General features: G+C 45.7%; 1 protein-coding gene across 2 annotated transcripts in view; it reads left to right on the top strand.

Annotated features, from left to right (window-relative positions):
- LOC147093416 (C-type lectin-like) overlaps window positions 1-19,189 on the top strand; it is a 143,585-nt gene extending 124,396 nt beyond the window's left edge. Inside the window, exons 1-6 of one of the 2 annotated variants that reach the window (XM_085974315.1) lie at window positions 5,522-5,540; window positions 5,618-5,700; window positions 6,681-6,850; window positions 10,564-10,704; window positions 10,791-10,896; window positions 18,974-19,189. In XM_085974315.1, the coding sequence (XP_085830441.1) occupies window positions 5,646-5,700; window positions 6,681-6,850; window positions 10,564-10,704; window positions 10,791-10,896; window positions 18,974-19,053 (552 nt within the window). In that variant the 5' untranslated portion in view covers window positions 5,522-5,540; window positions 5,618-5,645 and the 3' untranslated portion in view covers window positions 19,054-19,189. Of the gene's footprint in view, window positions 1-5,521; window positions 5,541-5,617; window positions 5,701-6,680; window positions 6,851-10,563; window positions 10,705-10,790; window positions 10,897-18,973 lie in introns of those variants that run through there. The other variant, XM_085974314.1, reaches the window with a different exon arrangement.
- Window positions 19,190-20,334: the final 1,145 nt, after the last annotated feature.

Raw genomic sequence — 20,334 nt, 5'->3', positions numbered from 1 at the left:
ATCTGTTCAGGCAGCCCATTCCTGCGAATATGGTTTGCAAAACTGTGATAGTTTTTTCCATGGTGGTTGAGGACATTTTTATTACCTCTGGCCACTTTGAATGTGCATCCACCGCAATTAAAAACATCGAGTCCATGAAGGGACCAGCAAAATCAATGTGCACCCGTTGCCATGGAGATGAGGGCCACTCCCATGGATGCAGAGGAGCTTGTGGTGGGGCGTTTTGGACCTTCTGGCATCCTGCACAGCTCTTGGTCATCTCTTCGATTTCTCTATCGATTCCCAGACACCACACAAACGCTCTGGCTAAGTTCTTCATTTTTACCCCACCCAGATGACCCTCATGAAGCTCATTGAGTACTCTATCCGTCAACTTAGGTGGAATTACTACTCTGGATCCACACATCAAGGTCCCTCTGCACACTGACAGCTGTTCTCTTCTTGGCAAGAATGCTGGCAGCAGTGGTTCGCCATGTGCTGGCCATCCCTTCACCGTTAAATCATAGACCCATGATAGTGTCGGGTCATTCCGTGTTTCCTTTTCTATGTTTGCATTCATCACAGGGAGACATTCGACTATGGTCGAGTGGAATAACTCCATTGGATCCACTGCAAGGTCTTCTTCTTCCACCATCGGCAACGGTAGGCGTGACAATCCATCAGCATTTCCATGCTGTTTAGTTCCTTTGTACTCGATGTCATATTGGTGTGCCCCTAGGAAAAGGGACCATCTCTGCAGCCATTGTGCCGTCATTATTGGTACGCCCTTCTGAGGGTTGAAAATGGAGACAAGAGATTGATGATCGGTTAGTATAGTAAATATTTGACTGTGCAGGTAGTGATTGAACTTCTTCAGCCCCCACACTAGGCTGAGGACCTCTCTGTCAATCTGAGCGTAGTTACGCTCGGCAGAAGTTAACGAGCGTGACGCAAAAGCTATCGGCCTCTCTAACCCATCAAGGAACTTATGTGACAGTACCGCCCCTATGCCGTAGGGAGACTCATCACACGCCAGTCTGATCGGCAGTGCTGGGTTGTAGTGAGCCAATACATCCCTTGAAGTGATTAAGTCCTTTCTCTTCTGAAAAGCACGCTTACAATCATCGCTCCATTTCCATGCTACCCCCATTCGTAGCAGGGCATTCAGTGGGTGCAAAATTGTCGACAAATTCGGCAAAAACTTATGATAGTAATTCACCAATCCGAGGAATGACCTCAGTTGCGACACATTTTCAGGCACTGGGGCCTTAACAACCGCTTCAATTTTGTCAGGGGACTTATGTAACCCCTCTTCATCAATCACGTGGCCACAATACGATATCTGTTTCTTAAAAAATTCGCACTTGGGGCAGTTGGCTCGCATCCCATGTTCCCGTAGTCTAGTGAGCACCTGTTCTAGGTTGTTAAGGTGTTCACTGTCATCTTCACCTGTCACAAGGATGTCGTCCAAGTAACACTGAGTCCCCGGAATCCCTTGCAGGACTTGTTCCATCGCTCTTTGCCATATCGCCGGAGTCGTTGCTACTCCGAATACCAATCGATGATACTGGTAAAGACCTTTGTCAGTGTTTATCGTGAGATACTTCCTAGAGGACTCTTCAACCTCCATCTGCAAATATGCTTGTGCTAGGTCAATTTTTGTAAAATGCTTCCCTCCAGACAGTGAGGCGAAGATGTCTTCTATCCTTGAAAGAGGATATTGTACTGTGTGAAGGACAGGGTTCACCGTCACCTTGAAATCCCCACAGATGCGAATCTTCCTTGGCTCTCCGGACTTATTGCTTAACGTTTTCTTCATGATAGGAATGATGGGTGTCGCCCACTCGCTCCAGTCGACCTTAGACAACACGCCCGCCTTCTCCAGATTCTCCAGCTCTGCCTCGATGGCTGGGCGAATTGCATATGGTACCGGTCTTGCTTTGAAAAACTTGGGAACTGCATTCTCTTCTATTTTTATCAAGGCGGTTATGCCTTTAAGCGTGCCCAGTTCTTGTTGAAATACCTCTTTGGCATTAGCTAAGATTGTTGACAATCTTTTTTACCGTCCACCTTCATTGCATGAATGGAATGCCACTCTAAGTTTATCTTCCTGATCCATTCCCATCCCAATAACGGTGGTCCACCATTTGGCAGTATGTAGAGATACAATTTCCGTATTTTCTTGCCATTGTATTCAACAGGCACCCTTATTTTTCCTCTGGGGTATACTTTTTGCCCCGTATACATCGTCAAGATGATGGATGGCTCTCTCAAGGGTATGTGTGAAAATAGCCGCTCGTAGTCTCGTCGATTCATGACGGTTAGCGCTGATCCTGTATCCAATTCCATTTTAACTTGGGACCCTGCTATCGTGAGGGTGACCCAAATGGCTCGGTGATCCTCTTTTGCGATTACATTGTGAAGTTTGAGACAGCTTAGTCTCCTGTTCTCGGATTCACTATCGCTCATCTGGTCTTCGGAACTACTGTCCGTCATCTTTTGTACTTTCTTGTACGGTTCCTTAGTAGCCTTTTTGTTGTCGCTGGTCTTCTTCCCAGACCTGCAAACTCGTGCAATGTGTCCAATCTTCCCGCATTGTCTGCATATTTTGTCTTTGGACCAGCAGTCCTTCTGGTCATGGTTAGTTCTGCCGCAGCGATAACATTTTGCAAATCCCCGTGTCATTTCGTGGGTGCCGTATTCCTGTGGTTTTTGTTGAATTTCTGCAGCTCCCCTGGCTGCTGCTTCATATGATACTGCCACGCTGAAAGCCTTATCTTGCATCAGCTCTTTTTCTGAGAGTAACTTCTTCTGTGTTCCTTCACTCAGGAGTCCACAGACAAATTTGTCCCGTAGGGTATCTGCCAGTCCTGCTCCGAACTGGCAGTGCTTTGATAGCTTGCGTAGTTCCGTAAGATACTCAGCATTGCTCTCATCTTTGTGCTGAGTTCTCCTGTGGAATTTAAATATTTCTGCTATCAACAGCGGTGCAGGGTTTAAGTGTTCCTGTAGGACAGCAACAATTTTGTTAAAACTCTTCGCGTTCAGTTTGGCTGGAGTAATCAGGTCCCGCAATAGGCCGTACATTCTAGCACCCATTAAGTTTAGCAATATCAATGCCTATTTCCCCTCCGCTATTTCGTTTGCCTCGAAATATACCTCGACTCTTTCCACATACGTGGTCCAGTCCTCTAATGTATTATCAAAAGCAGTGATACAGCCAGTCTTCGGCATCTTGCAAATCTAAAATGGCACCTCCCGCGCTTTGCCTTCTTCCCCTATTTAACAAAATGGCGCCTCCCGCGCTTTGCCTTCCTGCCCGCTGTTGTTAGCGCTGCTTTCCACGGTTTCTTGTGCATTAAATATTGATTCCTTTTCTTTTATTATTTTCCCTTGTGGAGCGGACCCTCTGGGACACTTCCCTCCCTCTTCTCAGGTCTGAACGCTGCCCGGCTTTGAAGCACCGGCCGCGCCCTGTGTGCTCCACCCTCTCTCTCTCTTTGCTTCCCGACTCGCTGCCCGGCCCCGTTGAAAAGCCACCCGATCGAGCTTCAGCCCACCGCAGCCCAAGAAGGATCAGAGCACTACCTGCCACCAGCCCGATTAGCTGGGAAACCACAGACCGAGGAACCCAGCCTGGCTCTGGACAGTCTCTCCTGCAAGTTTTCAAACCGATGATTGACGGTCGACGCCCGTTTCCCGAGTTTCTTTGACTTTTTTTTTCTTTCTTCTGGCTCCGACCTTCAACAACGTCGTCTGAGGTGCTGCCGAGTTGCAGGTAAGTTAGTTTCTTACTCGTCACCAGTGTTAAGTCTGTGAATGATTGAGACATGGACCAGCAGGAGTGAAAACAAACAAGTCTTTACTGGTGGAAGTCAATAGCGAAACTAACAAACAGAGGCTCTCTAGCGCCTTTTATACAGGGGTGGTCACTGCCGGTACTGCAGTCTGAGACCAGTTATTCTCTTAAAGGTACATGCACAACACCGACCTCACAGCACAGTTTGCCTTCATCCAACATTCCGGGGGAGTTGTCAAAGGCAAAGTTCATCTTTGTACGCCAAGACGGCCATCGTGCCCTGCTCGCACCTCCTTATGCAGGTCCCTTCCAGGTTCTACAGGCCAGGGACAAGAGTTTCGTGATCGACATTGGGGGCAAGCCTGATAACATCTCTGTGGATCGCCTTAAGCCTGTGCACCTGGACCTTGAACAACCGATCGAACTGGCATAGCCTCCGCGCCAGGGCCGGCCACCGGCACACCTGACAGCGCCGTGTTACCTGACAGCTCGCCACCTGCTCAGCGTTTTCCTCTCCGGGAATTTTGGAGTCGGTCAAACAGGCTTGTCCGACCTCCTCAGCGATTGAATCTTCTTGTTAAAGACAATTCTAGGGGGGCGTATGTGGCAGAACCACTAAGAGACTCTCACAGTAACTTGTACAATTGCCTTTAATCATGTTTATTGCCTTTAAATGTTTGCTCTGTTTAAACAGAGCTTGATCGACAAAATCGCGATCTGGCGCGATGGCATCATCATGTGGGTCACGTGACGTTCCCAATGGCGAGAAACGTGATGACGCCATGACGTCAGTGTTGAAGGGTGTTTCCAGTTAGTCCTCGTGGAGAGAGAGAGTGTACAGACCTGTTCAGAGCTCCTCCTGCATTTTCTTGTTTTGTTAAAGTTCCAGTTCATTAAACTCAGTTTGTTAACTACCAGTGAGTTTATAGTATCTTTGCTAGGAGTGCAGAGACTCCTACAACACACCCCATTTGGTTTCACTCGCAAATTTAGAAATTGTACTTCCAATTCCTGAATGAAAATTGTTGATGTAAATGGTGAAAAACTGTGATCCCAGCAACAATCCTTGTGGAACCACTTCCCACCTTTTGCCAGTCTGAGGAACTACCTTTAACCCCCACTCTCTTTTTTGTAGCCAGCTTGCTCTCCACTCTGCCTCTTGTCCTCTGACTCCACATGTTCTGACTTTAGTCATGAGTCGACTATACTATTCTTCACAAACGGATTACAATCTCACTGCAGCCAGTACATGAAGGAGACATTCCGCCATGGTGAGAAACGGGGGAATAGATAGGGTTCAGATTTATTACAAAAGGGGTTGGATTGTTCTATATAAAAATTATCAAGTTTTTGTGAGTACTATCACTTTATTTTTGGGGTCTTCACCTCAATATAATGGTCACCAAATCCGAAATGTTCTCATTGATAATATTCATTAAATCTTAATATCATAAATGCATTCCCTTACAGGCTGATCACTGGGTCAGGAAGCGTGGCTGCAGTTTCCATTTCTCAGTGAGCAGTTACAGTGCCACCTTGTGCAATCTCATGTGTTGCTCACAAAAAATTCCAGTGGTTTCCAGCCCCGCCTGTTCTGAGCTGCCAGTCACTGATTGGTCAGCAGTAATTTTGACATCATTAATGGTCCAGCCAATTGGATCTGATTACAATGGTTCCAAAGGTCTCCATAATCTGCTATATATACACATGCAGTAGTACTTGAAACCTCATCACATCAGACAACTGGGAGAGAGAACGAGAGGTAGGAATGGGAGCAGGAAAACCCTCCCTTTACTTGAAACCTTGACACTAATGTTGAATCGTTTTGTTGTGTTTCAGGTTTGAGGAAAGGAACTTCATTGCAGACATGATGCTGGTGACAGTTTTGCTGCTGAGTGCATTGCTCGTCAGTGATGTGGCAGGTGGGGTCAAGTGATTCTAATAACATTAAACATAAATGACTGCTAACAATAGTAAATAAATATTAGAAATGGCAGTACAGGTAGGATATCAGATCTGTAGAATATGGGAATTTGTGGACAGTAAGACAGTCCCAGATAACTACACTTGTAGGACATGTCTCTTGCTTGAGACACTCATGCTCAGTGTCATTGAGTTGGAAGGACAGGTGTTGTATCTCCTGCGCATGTATGAGAAGGTGCTGTGGGAAGAGGAGCGCGTGTTGATGGTGATGAAAGAGTGAACCAGTGTGTCCTGAGGATATGGTCCTTTTGAAATGCTGAAAAGGAAAAAGGAGGGAAAGATGTGTGAGTCAGTGGGTTTATAATAGGTATTGGTTGACCACCTATCTCCAGAAATGGAGATGGAGAAGCCGAGGAAGGGAAGAGTCGTCGATGGACCATGTGAAGACAAAGAAGGTGTGGAAATTTGAAGCAAAATTAATGAAAATATCCAGTTTGAGTCATAAATAGGAGATCGTCACCAATAAATCCAATAAGGATTTCAGGAGAACCTTCTTTACCCAGAGAGTGCTGAGAATCTGGAACTTGCTACAATATGGAGTAGTTGAGGTGAACAGCATAAATGCATTAAGGAGAAGCTAGATAATGAGGGGAAAAGGAGTAGAATGATATGCTGATAGGGGTACAGGAAGTAAATATAGAGGGAGGAGGCTCCTGTGGCATTGACTAGTTGGGCCAAATGGCCTGATTCTGTGCTGTAACTTCTATATAATTCTATGTAAACAAACATGGTGTGTGAGGACAGGTCAGGTTTGTGCAGGAAGGTGAAAAGCAGTGCAGGCCCCGCCCCCCCTGTTCATGCTCCACCCAACCTGTACCCATCAATTTCTAGTCTCACAAATCAGAGATAAACTTTGAAGATTTGGGGATTGCTGTTGTGATTATTGCAGCTTGTTCAGTCCAATTCCCTTTAACTGCAGGTTTTGCTACTCTGAGTAGAACATTGGAGCCACTGGAGACAGAGACGGATCAGGATCAGGACCTTGAAAAACGTGGCGCCTTTGGGAGTGGATATTGTTTCAATGGCCAGTTTTATTTCGGTTATTGTTACCAGTTTGTCGCTCAGAGAAAGACTTGGATCGAAGCTGAGGTAAGTCTCTGGAGTCTCCATTTTAAGTTATTGGCTTTGTTCGTCAGTGTAACATATCAAAGTTTGCAGATGATACTAAGATGGGAGGGAAAGTAGTGAGTAAGGAGGACATAAAAAACCTGCAAGGGGACATAGACAGGCTAAGTAAGTGGGCAGAGATTTGGCAGATGGAATACAATACTGGAAAGTGTGAGGTTATGCACTTTGGCAGGAAAAATCGTAGAGCAAGTTATTATCTTAATGGCAAAAAACTGTAAAGTACTGGAGTACAAAGGGATCTGGGGGTCCTGGTGCACGAAACTCAAAAGGTTAGTATGCAGGTGCAGCAAGTGATTAAGAAGGCCAATGGAATGTTGGCTTTCATTGCTAGGAGGATAGAATATAAAAATAGGGAGGTATTGCTTCAGTTGTACAAGGTATTGGTGAGACCGCACCTGGAATACTGCATACAGTTTTGGTGTCCATACTTAAGAAAAGACATACTTGCTCTCGAGTCAGTACAAAGAAGGTTCACTCGGTTAATCCCGGGGATGAGGGGGTGGTCATATGAGGAGAGGTTGAGTAGATTGGGACTCTACTCATTGGAGTTCAGAAGAATGAGAGGCGATCTTATTGAAACATATAAGATTGTGAAGGGGTTGGATCGGGTGGATGCGGGGAGGGAGTTCCTGATGATGGGTGAAACTAGAACTAGGGGGCATAGTCTTAGAATAAGGGGCTGCTCTTTCAAAACTGAGATGAGGAGGAACTACTTCACTCAGAGGGTGGTAGGTCCATGGAATATGCTGCCCCAAAAAGCTGTAGAAGCTACATCATTACATAAATTTAAAACAGAAATAGACAGTTTCCTAGAAGTAAAGGGAATTAAGGGTTATGGGGAGCGGGCAGGAATTTGGACATGAGTCTAGGTTCGGAATGGTCATGGCCCTGTGGGTAGCGGAGCGGGCCCAGGGGCCGTGTAGCCTGATGCTGCTCCTATTTCGTGTGTCTAATTCTGTTAGATTCAGGAGATGGTTCTGTGATAGTAGATTGGCGGTTAGGATCAGATCAGCCATGATCTTATTGAATGGCGGAGCAGGCTCGAGGGGCCGATTGGCCTACTCCTGCTCCTATTTCTTATGTTCTCGGTGTTTCTAAATATGACCAGACACAGAGAATGAAAGAACCTTCTTGTTTGTATCTGGACAGTTCTGTCAGTGTGTTCCATCAGCGGGTAACATGGTCTACATTGTATTCTACATTAGACACTGAAAGCACTGATCTGTCACATTGAACCCTACAGACAAGGAGGGTCCCAGGTTCATCCATGGACAGTGATGAGGGTGTTACAACTTGTCTGACTGTCTGTGGATTAGAAAAGTGTAAAATCAGCGCGACTCCCTGGTCCTGATCACCATCCAGTGAAACCTTCTGCAAAATGCATTGTGTGGAAGTTTGGTGGGGACAGGATTGGGCTCCAGATCCTGCTCTTCAGATCAAAGATGACAAGGTCCATTTAAAGGATTTACTGTCAACCCAATGAAAGGGCAGATAGTGTGAAAAACCAGGAACCATTCAGCGAAGATTTCAGACATTTTCATAAGCCGACAAGATGCATCCAATATTTGTTAGTTTTACATTGAACGGTCTTCCCAAGTCACTTTCATTGAATGGGTCTGTAATGTCTCCCCAGGTCAATTCATTTGTTCCCTTCCTGTTGGGCAATGTTCGTCTATTTGCATTTAAATATTTAAATTCCCCCATGTGATATTAGCAAGGTAAATTGTATACCTGGGGCTCATTTATTTTGAGCCCTTTTAGACTGTTTCGGACTTCTATATTTATTCTACTTGTATTACTGCTTTCAGGAGAGCATGTTGGCCACACATTCCCTTTTAAATATTTGAAGGAAGTAATGATCTCTATATTACTAAAACCATGTATATAGCTTGCATTTCCTGTCCACACTTTTTATGTTCACATTTATAATGCGAAAACTGTTAAAATATAGGTAAGAAAAATGAAAGCCACTCACTTAGCTTTCACAGAACAATGGACAAATTCCACAATGCCATTAAATAAAAATGGAATTTACATTATTGGGGAGAAAGTCAACTCGCACCTGTTCATTTTGCACTTAAGAAACAGGCGGTGGGGGGACGTCTCGATCGCCCCTTTGATGCCCAAAGCCTGCCAGACGCAATATTCAGCCGGGCCTGAAAATGGGCGAGCAGCCCACCCACCTGAAATGGGCCTAAACCTACTTAAATATGCAAATTGGGTCCCTATTTTCTAACTTTTTTTTTCCATCTGCCTTCCAAACTCACTTACGCATTTACTGCCTTCAATTTCCAGTCTTTCTTCTCCCCCTTCTGAATCTACACTCAGGTTCCCATCCCCCTGCCAAGCTAGTTTTAACCCTCCCCAACACCACTAGCAAACCTCCCCGCGAGGATATTGGTCCCGGCCCTGTTGAGGTGCAACCTGGCTTGTACAGGCTTTTACAGGTCCAACCTCCCCCAGAACTGGTCCTAATGCCTCAGGAATCTAGAGCCCTCCCTCCTGCACCATCTCTCCAGCCAAGCATTCATCGACTCTATCTTCCTATTTCTGTACACACTGGCGTGTGGCACCGGGAATAATCTGGAGATTGCTACCTTTGAGGTCCTGCTTAATAATCTCTTTTCCAAGTCCCTAAAATCTGCCTGTAGGACTTCATCTCTCTTTCTACCTAAGTCATTGTTGCTGATATGGGCAACAACCCCTGGCTGTTCACCCTCCCCCCTCAGAATGTCCTGCAGCTGCTCAGTGACATCCTTGACCCTGGAACCAGGGAGGCAACATACTATCCTCGAGTCATGTCTATGGTGCAGAAACGTCTGTCTATTCCCCTAACTAATAAATCCCTCATCACTATTGCTTTTCTGATCATCCTCCTCCACCCACTCCCTGCTGTACAGCTGAGCCACCTATGGTGCTCTGGCTGTATTCACCAGAGGAACCATCACTCTCCAGTAGTCACCGGTTAGAGAGCGAGATGCACTCGGGGGACTCCTGCACTGCCTGCCTGGCCCTCCTTGTCTGTCTGACCATCACGCATTACCTCTGCCTGCAAATTCTTAAACTGCAGGGTGAGCACCTCCTGAAACGTGTTATCCACATAGCTCCCAGCCTCGTGGATGCACTGCAGTGACGCCAGCCGCTGCTCAAGCTCTGAAACCCGTGCTCGAGCTCCTCGAGCTGATGACACTTCCTGCGCATGTGGTTGTCCAGGACACGAGAAGCATCCTGGACTTCCCACATGGCACAGGATGGCCAGATAAACCTGTTAGTGTGGGTGTGGTCACTTTGCAGTGATGTGAACTGCAACATCTGTATTGACTGCAGCTGTACGGATAAAAGTTGGGGAGAAGAGGGAAACAACGCCCGTTAGCCCACAGAACATTCGACCAAAAGCCCAGCCCAGTGTCAATCTGGTGGTTTGAAGCCATTGAGATTGTTCCCCAGTAACCAGTGCCAACGTCCCACTATTCACTTAATCTACAGTGAAGTTTGGAGTTAGTCCATATCGAGTGCTCATGGACATATAACAGCAGATTGTATGTTTTATTGTTCACCTTCAGCAAAAGAACAGAATGTTTCAACATTAAACATATTACATGGAGCGGCAGAACTGAATAGTCAATGTAAAAAGGTGATAAACAACAAATGGTCTGTTCTATTTTTATTTAAAGCTGCACTGCCAAAAACTGGCTCCAGGCGGCCATCTTGCCTCCATACACTCACAACAACAGAACGAGTTCATTGCATGGGTGATTCATGCAAGAGCCCCAAAAAATCCTTCAACTTGGCTCGGTTTGAGTGACACCTACAAGGTAACTTTGTCTGAGAATTTATATCATAGATTGTTCATTGTAACAAAAATATGCATGTTTAAATCATGATTTTAATTTTTCCACAGGAGCAGGCTTTCCTTTGGACTGATGGATCGGCAACACATTTTAAAAAATGGAATAAGGGGGAACCCAATAATTTTAAAGGAGATGAGGACTGTCTGATTATTTTCAGTAAGTTGATGCTGCAAGTTGTGACAGTGTTTTTTTGGAAAATAATTTCTGACAAATTAATAGATGAACTGACGAGATTAATGAGCTTTGAATTGGACCCAGTATGGTTGAGTTTTAGACTTTGGCAGGGCTCAAGTAAAGCTGTTTAATGGAAGAACGTACACTGGGTGTAACACTGTAGATAGAGGAAGGTACACTGGGTGTAACACTGCAGATAAAGAAACGTACACTGGGTGTAACACTGTAGATAGAGGAACGTACACGGTGTAACACTGTAGATAGAGGAACGTACACACGGTGTAACACAGTAGATAGAGGAACGTACACTGGGTGTAACACTGTAGATAGAGGAACGTACACTGGGTGTAACACTGTAGATAGAGGAACGTACACTGGGTGTAACACTGTAGATAGAGGAACGTACACTGGGTGTAACAATGCAGATAGAGGAACGTACACTGGGTGTAACACTGTAGATAAAGGAATGTACACTGGGTGTAACACTGTAGATAGAGGATCGTACACTGGGTGTAACACTGTGGATAGAGGAACGTACACTGGGTTTAACACATTGGATAGAGGAACGTACACTGGGTGCAACACTTTGGATAGAGGAACGTACACTGGGTGTCACACAGTAGGTCGAGGAGCGTACACTGGCTGCAGCACAGTAGATAAAGGAACGTACACTGGGAGTAACACAGTAGATAGAGGAACGTACACTGGGAGTAACACAGTAGATAGAGGAACGTACACTGGGTGTAACACTGTAGATAGAGGAACGTACACTGGGTGTAACACTGTCGATAAAGGAACGTACACTGGGTGTAACACTGTAGATAGAGGAATGTACACTGCGTGTAACACTGCAGATAGAGAAAAGTACACTGGGTGTAACACTGCAGTTAAAGGAACGTACACTGGGTGTAACACTGCAGATAGAGGAACGTACACTGGATGTAAAACTGTAGAATTAGGAACGTACACTGGGTGTAACACAGTAGATAGAGGAACGTACACTGGGTGTAACACTGCAGATAGAGGAACGTACAGTGGGTGTAACACTGCAGCTGGAGGAACGTACACTGGGTGTAACACAGTAGATAGAGGAACGTACAGTGGGTGTAACACTGCAGCTGGAGGAACGTACACTGCGTGTAACACAGTAGATAGAGGAATGCACACTGGGTGTAACACTGTAGACAGAGGAACGTACACTGGGTGTAACACTGCAGATAGAGAAACATTCAGTGGGTGTAATACTGCAGTTAAAGGAACGTACACTGGATGTAACACTGCAGGTAGAGGAACGTACACTGGGTGTAACACTGTAGATAACAGAACGTTCACTGGGTGTAACACTGTAGATATATGAATGTACACTGGGTGTAACACTAGATAGAGGAACGTACACTGGGTGTAACACTTTGGATAGAGGAACGTACACTGGGAGTAACACTTTGGATAGAGGAACGTACACTGGGTGTAACACTCTAGATAAAGGAACGTACACTGGGTGTAACACTGTAGATAGAGGAATGTACACTGCGTGTAACACTGCAGATAGAGAAATGTACACTGGGTGTAACACTGCAGTTAAAGGAACGTACACTGGGTGTAACACTGCAGATAGAGGAACGTACACTGGATGTAAAACTGTAGAATTAGGAACGTACACTGGGTGTAACACTAGATAGAGGAACGTACACTGGGTGTAACACTGTAGATAGAGGAACGTACACTGGATGTAACACTGTAGATAGAGGAATGTACACTGGGTGTAACACTGCAGCTGGAGGAACGTACACTCGGTGTAACACTGTGGATAACAGAACGTTCATTGGGTGTAACACTGTAGATATATGAACGTACACTGGGTGTAACACTAGATAGAGGAACGTACACTGGGTGTAACACTTTGGATAGAGGAACATACACTGGGTGTAACACTTTGGTAGAGGAACGTACACTGGGTGTAACACAGTAGGTAGAGGAACATACACTGGGTGTAACACTGTAGATAGAGGAATGTACACCGGGTGTAACACAACAGATAGAGGAATGTACACTGGGTGTAACACAACAGATAGAGGAATGTACACTGGGTGTAACACTTTGGATAGAGGAATGTACACTGGGTGTAACACAACAGATAGAGGAATGTACACTGTGTGTAACACTGCAGGTAGAAGAACGTACACTGGGTGTAACACAGTAGATAGAGGAATGTACACTGGGTGTAACACTGCAGATACAGGAACGTACACTGGGTGTAACACAGTAGATAGAGGAACGTACACTGGGTGTAACACTGTAGATAGAGGAATGTACACTGGGTGTAATGCAGTAGACAGAGGTACGTACACTGGATGTAACACAGTAGATAGAGGAACGTACATTGGGTGTAACACTGCAGATAGAGGAACGTACACTGGATGCAACACTTTGGATAGAGGAACGTACACTGATTGTCACACAGTAGGTAGAGGAACGTACACTGGGTGTAGCACAGTAGATATAGGAACGTACACTGGGTGTAACACTGCAGATAGAGGAACGTACACTGGGTGTAACACTGTAAATAAAGGAAGGTACACTGGGTGTTACACAGGAGATAGAGGAACATACACTGGGTGTAACACAGCAGATAGAGGAACGTACACTGGGTGTAACACTGCAGATAGAGGAATGTACACTGGGTGTAACACTGCAGATAGAGGAACGTACACTGGGTGTAACACAGTAGATAGAGGAACGTACACTGGGTGTAACACTGCAGATAGAGGAATGTACACTGGGTGTAACACTGCAGATAGAGGAATGTACACTGGGTGTAACACTGCAGATAGAGGAACGTACACTGGGTGTAACACAGTAGATAGAGGAACGTACACTGGGTGTAACACTGCAGATAGAGGAATGTACACTGGGTGTAACACTGCAGATAGAGGAACGTACACTGGGTGTAACACTAGACAGAGGAACAGACACTGGGTGTAACACTTTGGTAGAGGAACGTACACTGGGTGAAACACAGTAGGTAGAGGAACGTACACTGGGTGTAACACTGTAGATAGAGGAAAGTACACTGGGTGTAACACTGTAGATAGAGGAATGTACACTGGGTTTAACACTGTAGATAGAGGAATGTACACTGGGTGTAACACTGTAGATAGAGGAATGTACACTGGGTGTAACACTTTGGATAGAGGAATGTACACTGGGTGTAACACTGCAGATAGAGGAACGTACACTGGGTGTAACACTGTAGATAACAGAACGTAAACTGGGTGTAACACAGTAGATAGAGGAACGTACACTGGGTGTAACACTCTATAGAGGAACGTACACTGGGTGTAACACTGCAGATAGAGGAACGTACACTGGGTGTAACACTGTAGATCGAGGAACGTACACTGGGTGTAACACTGCAGATAGAGGAATGTACACTGGGTGTAACACTGTAGATAGAGGAATGTACACTGGGTGTAACACTGCAGATAGAGAAACGTACACTGGGTGTAACACAGCAGATAGAGGAATGTACACTGGGTGTAACACTGTAGATAGAGGAATGTACACTGGGTGTAACACTGCAGATAGAGAAACGTACACTGGGTGTAACACTGCAGATAGAGGAATGTACACTGGGTGTAACACTGCAGATAGAGGAATGTACACTGGGTGTAACACTGTAGATAGAGGAACGTACACTGGGTGTAACACTAGATAGAGGAACGTACACTGGGTGTAACACTGTAGATAGAGGAACGTACACTGGGTGTAACACTGCAGATAGAGGAATGTACACTGGGTGTAACACTGTAGATAGAGGAACGTACACTGGGTGTAACACTGCAGATCGAGGAATGTACACTGGGTGTAACACTGTAGATAGAGGAACGTACACTGGATGTAACACTGTAGATAGAGGAACGTACACTGGGTGTAACACTGCAGATAGAGGAACGTACACTGGGTGTAACACTGTAGATAGAGGAATGTACACTGGGTGTAACACTGTAGACAGAGGAATGTACACTGGGTGTAACACTGCAGATAGAGAAACGTTCACTGGGTGTAACACTGCAGATAGAGGAACGTACACTGGGTGTAACACTGCAGATAGAGGAACGTACACTGGGTGTAACACTGCAGATCGAAGAACGTACACTGGGTGTAACACTGCAGATAGAGAAACGTACACTGGGTGTAACACTGCAGATAGAGGAATGTACACTGGGCGTAACACTGTAGACAGAGGAACGTACACTGGGTGTAACACTGCAGATAGAGAAACGTACACTGGGTGTAACACTGCAGATAGAGAAACGTAAACTGGGTGTAACACTGCAGATAGAGGAATGTACACTGGGTGTAACACTGTAGATAGAGGAACGTACACTGGGTGTAACACTGCAGATAGAGAAACGTACACTGGGTGTAACACTGCAGATAGAGAAACGTACACTGGGTGTAACACTGTAGATAGAGGAACGTACACTGGGTGTAACACAGTAGATAGAGGAACGTACACTGGGTGTAACACTGTAGATAACAGAACGTACACTGGGTGTAACACTGTAGGTAGAGAAACGTACACTGGGTGTAACACTGTAGATAACAGAACGTACACTGTGTGTAACACTGGAGATAGAGGAACGTACACTGGGTGTAACACTGTAGATAGAGGAACGTACACTGGGTGTAACACTGCAGATAGAGAAACGTACACTGGGTGTAACACTGTAGATAGAGGAACGTACACTGGGTGTAACACTGTAGATAGAGGAACGTACACTGGGTGTAACACTGTAGATAGAGGAATGTACACTGGGTGTAACACTGCAGATAGAGAAACGTACACTGGGTGTAACACTGTAGATAGAGGAACGTACACTGGGTGTAACACTGTAGATAGAGGAACGTACACTGGGTGTAACACTGCAGATAGAGGAACGTACACTGGGTGTAACACTGCAGATAGAGGAACGTACACTGGGTGTAACACTGTAGATAGAGGAACGTACACTGGGTGTAACACTGTAGATAGAGGAACGTACACTGGGTGTAACACTGTAGATAGAGGAACGTACACTGGGTGTAACACTGCAGATAGAGGAACGTACACTGGGTGTAACACTGTAGATAGAGGAACGTACACTGGGTGTAACACTGCAGATAGAGAAACGTTCACTGGGTGTAACACTGCAGATAGAGAAACGTACACTGGGTGTAACACTGCAGATAGAGGAACGTACACTGGGTGTAACACTGTAGACAGAGGAATGTACACTGGGTGTAACACTGCAGATAGAGAAACGTTCACTGGGTGTAACACTGCAGATAGAGAAACGTACACTGGGTGTAACACTGCAGATAGAGGAACGTACACTGGGTGTAACACTGCAGATCGAAGAACGTACACTGGGTGTAACACTGCAGATAGAGAAACGTACACTGGGTGTAACACTGCAGATAGAGGAATGTACACTGGGCGTAACACTGTAGATAGAGGAACGTACACTGGGTGTAACACTGCAGATAGAGAAACGTACACTGGGTGTAACACTGCAGATAGAGAAACGTAAACTGGGTGTAACACTGCAGATTGAGGAATGTACACTGGGTGTAACACTGTAGATAGAGGAACGTACACTGGGTGTAACACTGCAGATAGAGAAACGTACACTGGGTGTAACACTGCAGATAGAGAAACGTACACTGGGTGTAACACTGTAGATAGAGGAACGTACACTGGGTGTAACACAGTAGATAGAGGAACGTACACTGGGTGTAACACTGTAGATAACAGAACGTACACTGGGTGTAACACTGTAGGTAGAGAAACGTACACTGGGTGTAACACTGTAGATAACAGAACGTACACTGTGTGTAACACTGGAGATAGAGGAACGTACACTGGGTGTAACACTGTAGATAGAGGAACGTACACTGGGTGTAACACTGCAGATAGAGGAACGTACACTGGGTGTAACACTGTAGATAGAGGAACGTACACTGGGTGTAACACTGTAGATAGAGGAACGTACACTGGGTGTAACACTGTAGATAGAGGAACGTACACTGGGTGTAACACTGTAGATAGAGGAACGTACACTGGGTGTAACACTGTAGATAGAGGAACGTACACTGGGTGTAACACTGTAGATAGAGGAACGTACACTGGGTGTAACACTGCAGATAGAGGAACGTACACTGGGTGTAACACTGTAGATAGAGGAAGGTAAAATGGGACTAATCTTGTTTTTTGCCTGTTAACTACCTGTTAACAGACAGTTAAAAGGATTTAATCCCTTTCCCGCCTCCAGGAGACGGGACCCAGGTCAGGACTGCTTCCCACCTCCTGGCAAAAGAGCACGGAGGCGGGATGGGGCAGGTTTGCCAGCCGCCCCCACTTTCTGCAAATTTACCGGCAGTCCCGCCTCCATACCCACCTCCTCAGGGCTGGCAATATCCAGCCCCGAGGTTCTAACTCCAGAAATCACAGCCTTTGCTCCAATCATGTGAAGTCTGTGCAGTGGGGAAGGTGACTGTTTAGCCCTGGTGGTGAGGCCTTGCTGTCCACCCCACACAGGAAAACCCAGCCCAGGGTGAGCTTGGCATCTTCAGTCAGTAACTGTGCAAACCCCCACTGAATATTGTGAGGTTTCCAGATTTCAGTGAGACACACACTGACTGTGTGCACACGGCATCACAACAGAAAGTGTCTCACTTTATTTACAAGGTAATTTCATGGATCAAGAGACAGGTAAAATTAAAGGATCACAGACACTGAGGGGGGAGTTTTCCGGGGGGTCAGTGGGTGGGATTGGTATCGGGTCAGGTGGGAAAGTGTTTTTTGTTTGACTGGGTCGGGATTCCGCTGTCAATCCACCGCCATGCGCATTTACCAAATGTTGGGTCTGTCAGCGCTGAGCAGACCCGACATGCAGTGGCGGGGAAGCCAATTTAGGTCATTATGACCTTGTTAACAGAGAATTAACAACAATTTCGAGCTCACCTTTAGAATTTACCAGCTCGCCCATGAGGTCCACGCTGCTCATGGATTACGTCTGTTAAGCTGGGCAGGAGTTGAACGGCCATGGAGTCATCTCATTACTTGACAGCCTGAAATGTGCTATTATATTATAGGGGAGGTGGTGGCATAGTGGTTATGTCACTAGACTAGTAAGCCAGAGGCTCAGTCATCAATGCTCTGAGGATATGGGTTCAAATCCCACCACGGCAGCTGGTGGAATTTCAATTTAATTCTGGAATTAAATGTTAGTCTTCGTAATGGCGACCATGATTCGATTGTTGCAAAAACCCATCTGGTTCACTAATGTCCTTTTAGGGAAGGAAATCTGCTGTCCTTACCTGGTCTGGCCTACATGTGACTCCAGGCCCACAGCAATGTGGTTGACTCTTAATGTCCTCTGAAATGGCCTAGCAAGTCACTCAGTTGTAAACAACCACTACAATGGACTGCAGCGGTTCAAGAAAGCGGCTCACCACCATCTTCTCAAGGGCAATTAGGGATGGGCACTAAATGCAGGCCTAGCCAGCCAGCGATGCCCGCACCCCATCAATGAATTAAAAAAAAAAAAATTTAAAGCTCCCATCTCACAGCTGTTCACTTTCCATGCTCAGAAGCTGTTGCTTACTGCATTTGGAAGACAGATTGAGCTTTGTGCAGTTTGCAAGTATTGCTTCTGTCATCTCCAGTTCACCTGCCATCTATTACATCAGCATATACTCTCACCTTGGTCCTCAGAATCTGACCATGATCAGCCGCAATGCCAGCATCACCACCAACCACAGAAGCTCGCTGTGAGAGTTGGAGAGCCTGGGTGCAGCCATGCACCTCTGCAGTGCTTGTCAGTGTTTGCAGCATCTCAATGTTGTCGAACACTGACAGCACAAATGTCAAAGTATGAGCCAGCAGCGAGGCTGCGACCCGCCACCGACCTGCCCAGGTAGGGGAAATTACGGCCTGACTCTCCCAAAAGAGGAAGTATGAAACAGTTAGACACACTGATGGGTAAATGTTTGATTCAATTTTTTCTTTCTCCAGCTACTCAAGGTTTATGGGATGATAAGCCCTGTGATCACCAATATTCTTTCGTTTGCTCCTACAAACTGCACTGCAGTTAGAAGAATCTGGCGATGCTCCACAGATCCTTTCCAGGAGTGGATTCTGTGCCTGGATTTGTTTGTAGCCGCAGTCACTGCCTGTGGTGACTGGACTGACTTAGTCTCTCAGCCAATAATAAACGTAATTGCATCTTAAGCTGTGTGTTTGATGCTGTGTGGGTCTAGTTTATAGAAGCCTTCCTGTCCCACTGTAGCTTCCGACCCACCTCTTCACTCAATACTGCATCGGGGAGAAGGCGGCACAGACTTTGTAAAATTAACTGTCAATATCTGTGCCTTTTTTGGTTTAAGATTACGAACTTTAAAGGGATGAGATGAACTTAAAGAAATGAATTGGGAAATATTACTGGAAGGAATCTGTGAAAGGAAATTGGATCTGATTTAAACCTGCACTAATGTAGATTATTCAAGATAAATATTTACTCTCAAAAATAACTGTAAACAAAGTCCCAGAATGAATCAATGGGGCAATGAAAATGGGAAAAAGAAATATCAACAATCCGTACAGGACTGCAGGGAAAAGGGGGCCCGAGGAGTAGAGGAATTTACTGAAACAGATTAAAAAGATATTAGAGGAAAAAAGAGATACAGCAAAATATGTTAATAACACAACATTCATCCAGTGTTAATCACATCGGGAATATATTCAAAGTCTTCCATATCAACATGCTTCCTGTAAGTGTCACTCTTGCTTCCTGTCACACAATTCCTGTCACACATTAATCTTCCTATTTATTACACTGAGCCGTGATTCTGTTTTCTTATCACTGATTGGCTGACTGGGTCACGTGACCAACTCCAGCCTGGGTGCTCCCAATTCCCGGGAAGGTCAACAGGCTGAACTCCACCAACAGTTCCCACCAGCTACATTTTGCTCCTTCCCCATTTCCTGCTCCAATGTGTCCAGGTAGTCCCACTCTCACTGGGTCTTGTATAAGGCCCAGGCCCTGCCTGCTGTACCCCTGACCCTGACAGCAAATCAGACTCCCCACCAATCTGCCCACAGTGATCCTCAGCCACATTCCCTGCATCCCGGTACTTACACTACCGAAGCTGGGCTCCTGCTGCGCGGGAATGGGAATGGGAAGAGGCTTCGGGTTTCTTAAGCGCTTTGAGCCCTTTCAAAAATATTAACATGGAGAAGAGCTTCAGAACCTTAGAGCCCATTCCTGCCTGTGGGAAATGGCTTTTGGTGAAGTGGGGTGGGATTCCCCACAGGGTTTATCCATAATGGAAATCTCTGTATTGTTTATTGTTTCAATCATATTGGGTGTCAGTCGT

The sequence above is a fragment of the Somniosus microcephalus genome, unplaced genomic scaffold, assembly GCF_052327205.1.
Source record: "Somniosus microcephalus isolate GS21.2 unplaced genomic scaffold, FLI_Smic_1.0 unresolved_chr1, whole genome shotgun sequence".
Taxonomy (NCBI): Eukaryota; Metazoa; Chordata; class Chondrichthyes; order Squaliformes; family Somniosidae; genus Somniosus; species Somniosus microcephalus.
The sequence above is the reverse complement of the archived record's forward strand: the minus strand, read 5'-3'. Positions and strand labels throughout refer to the sequence as shown.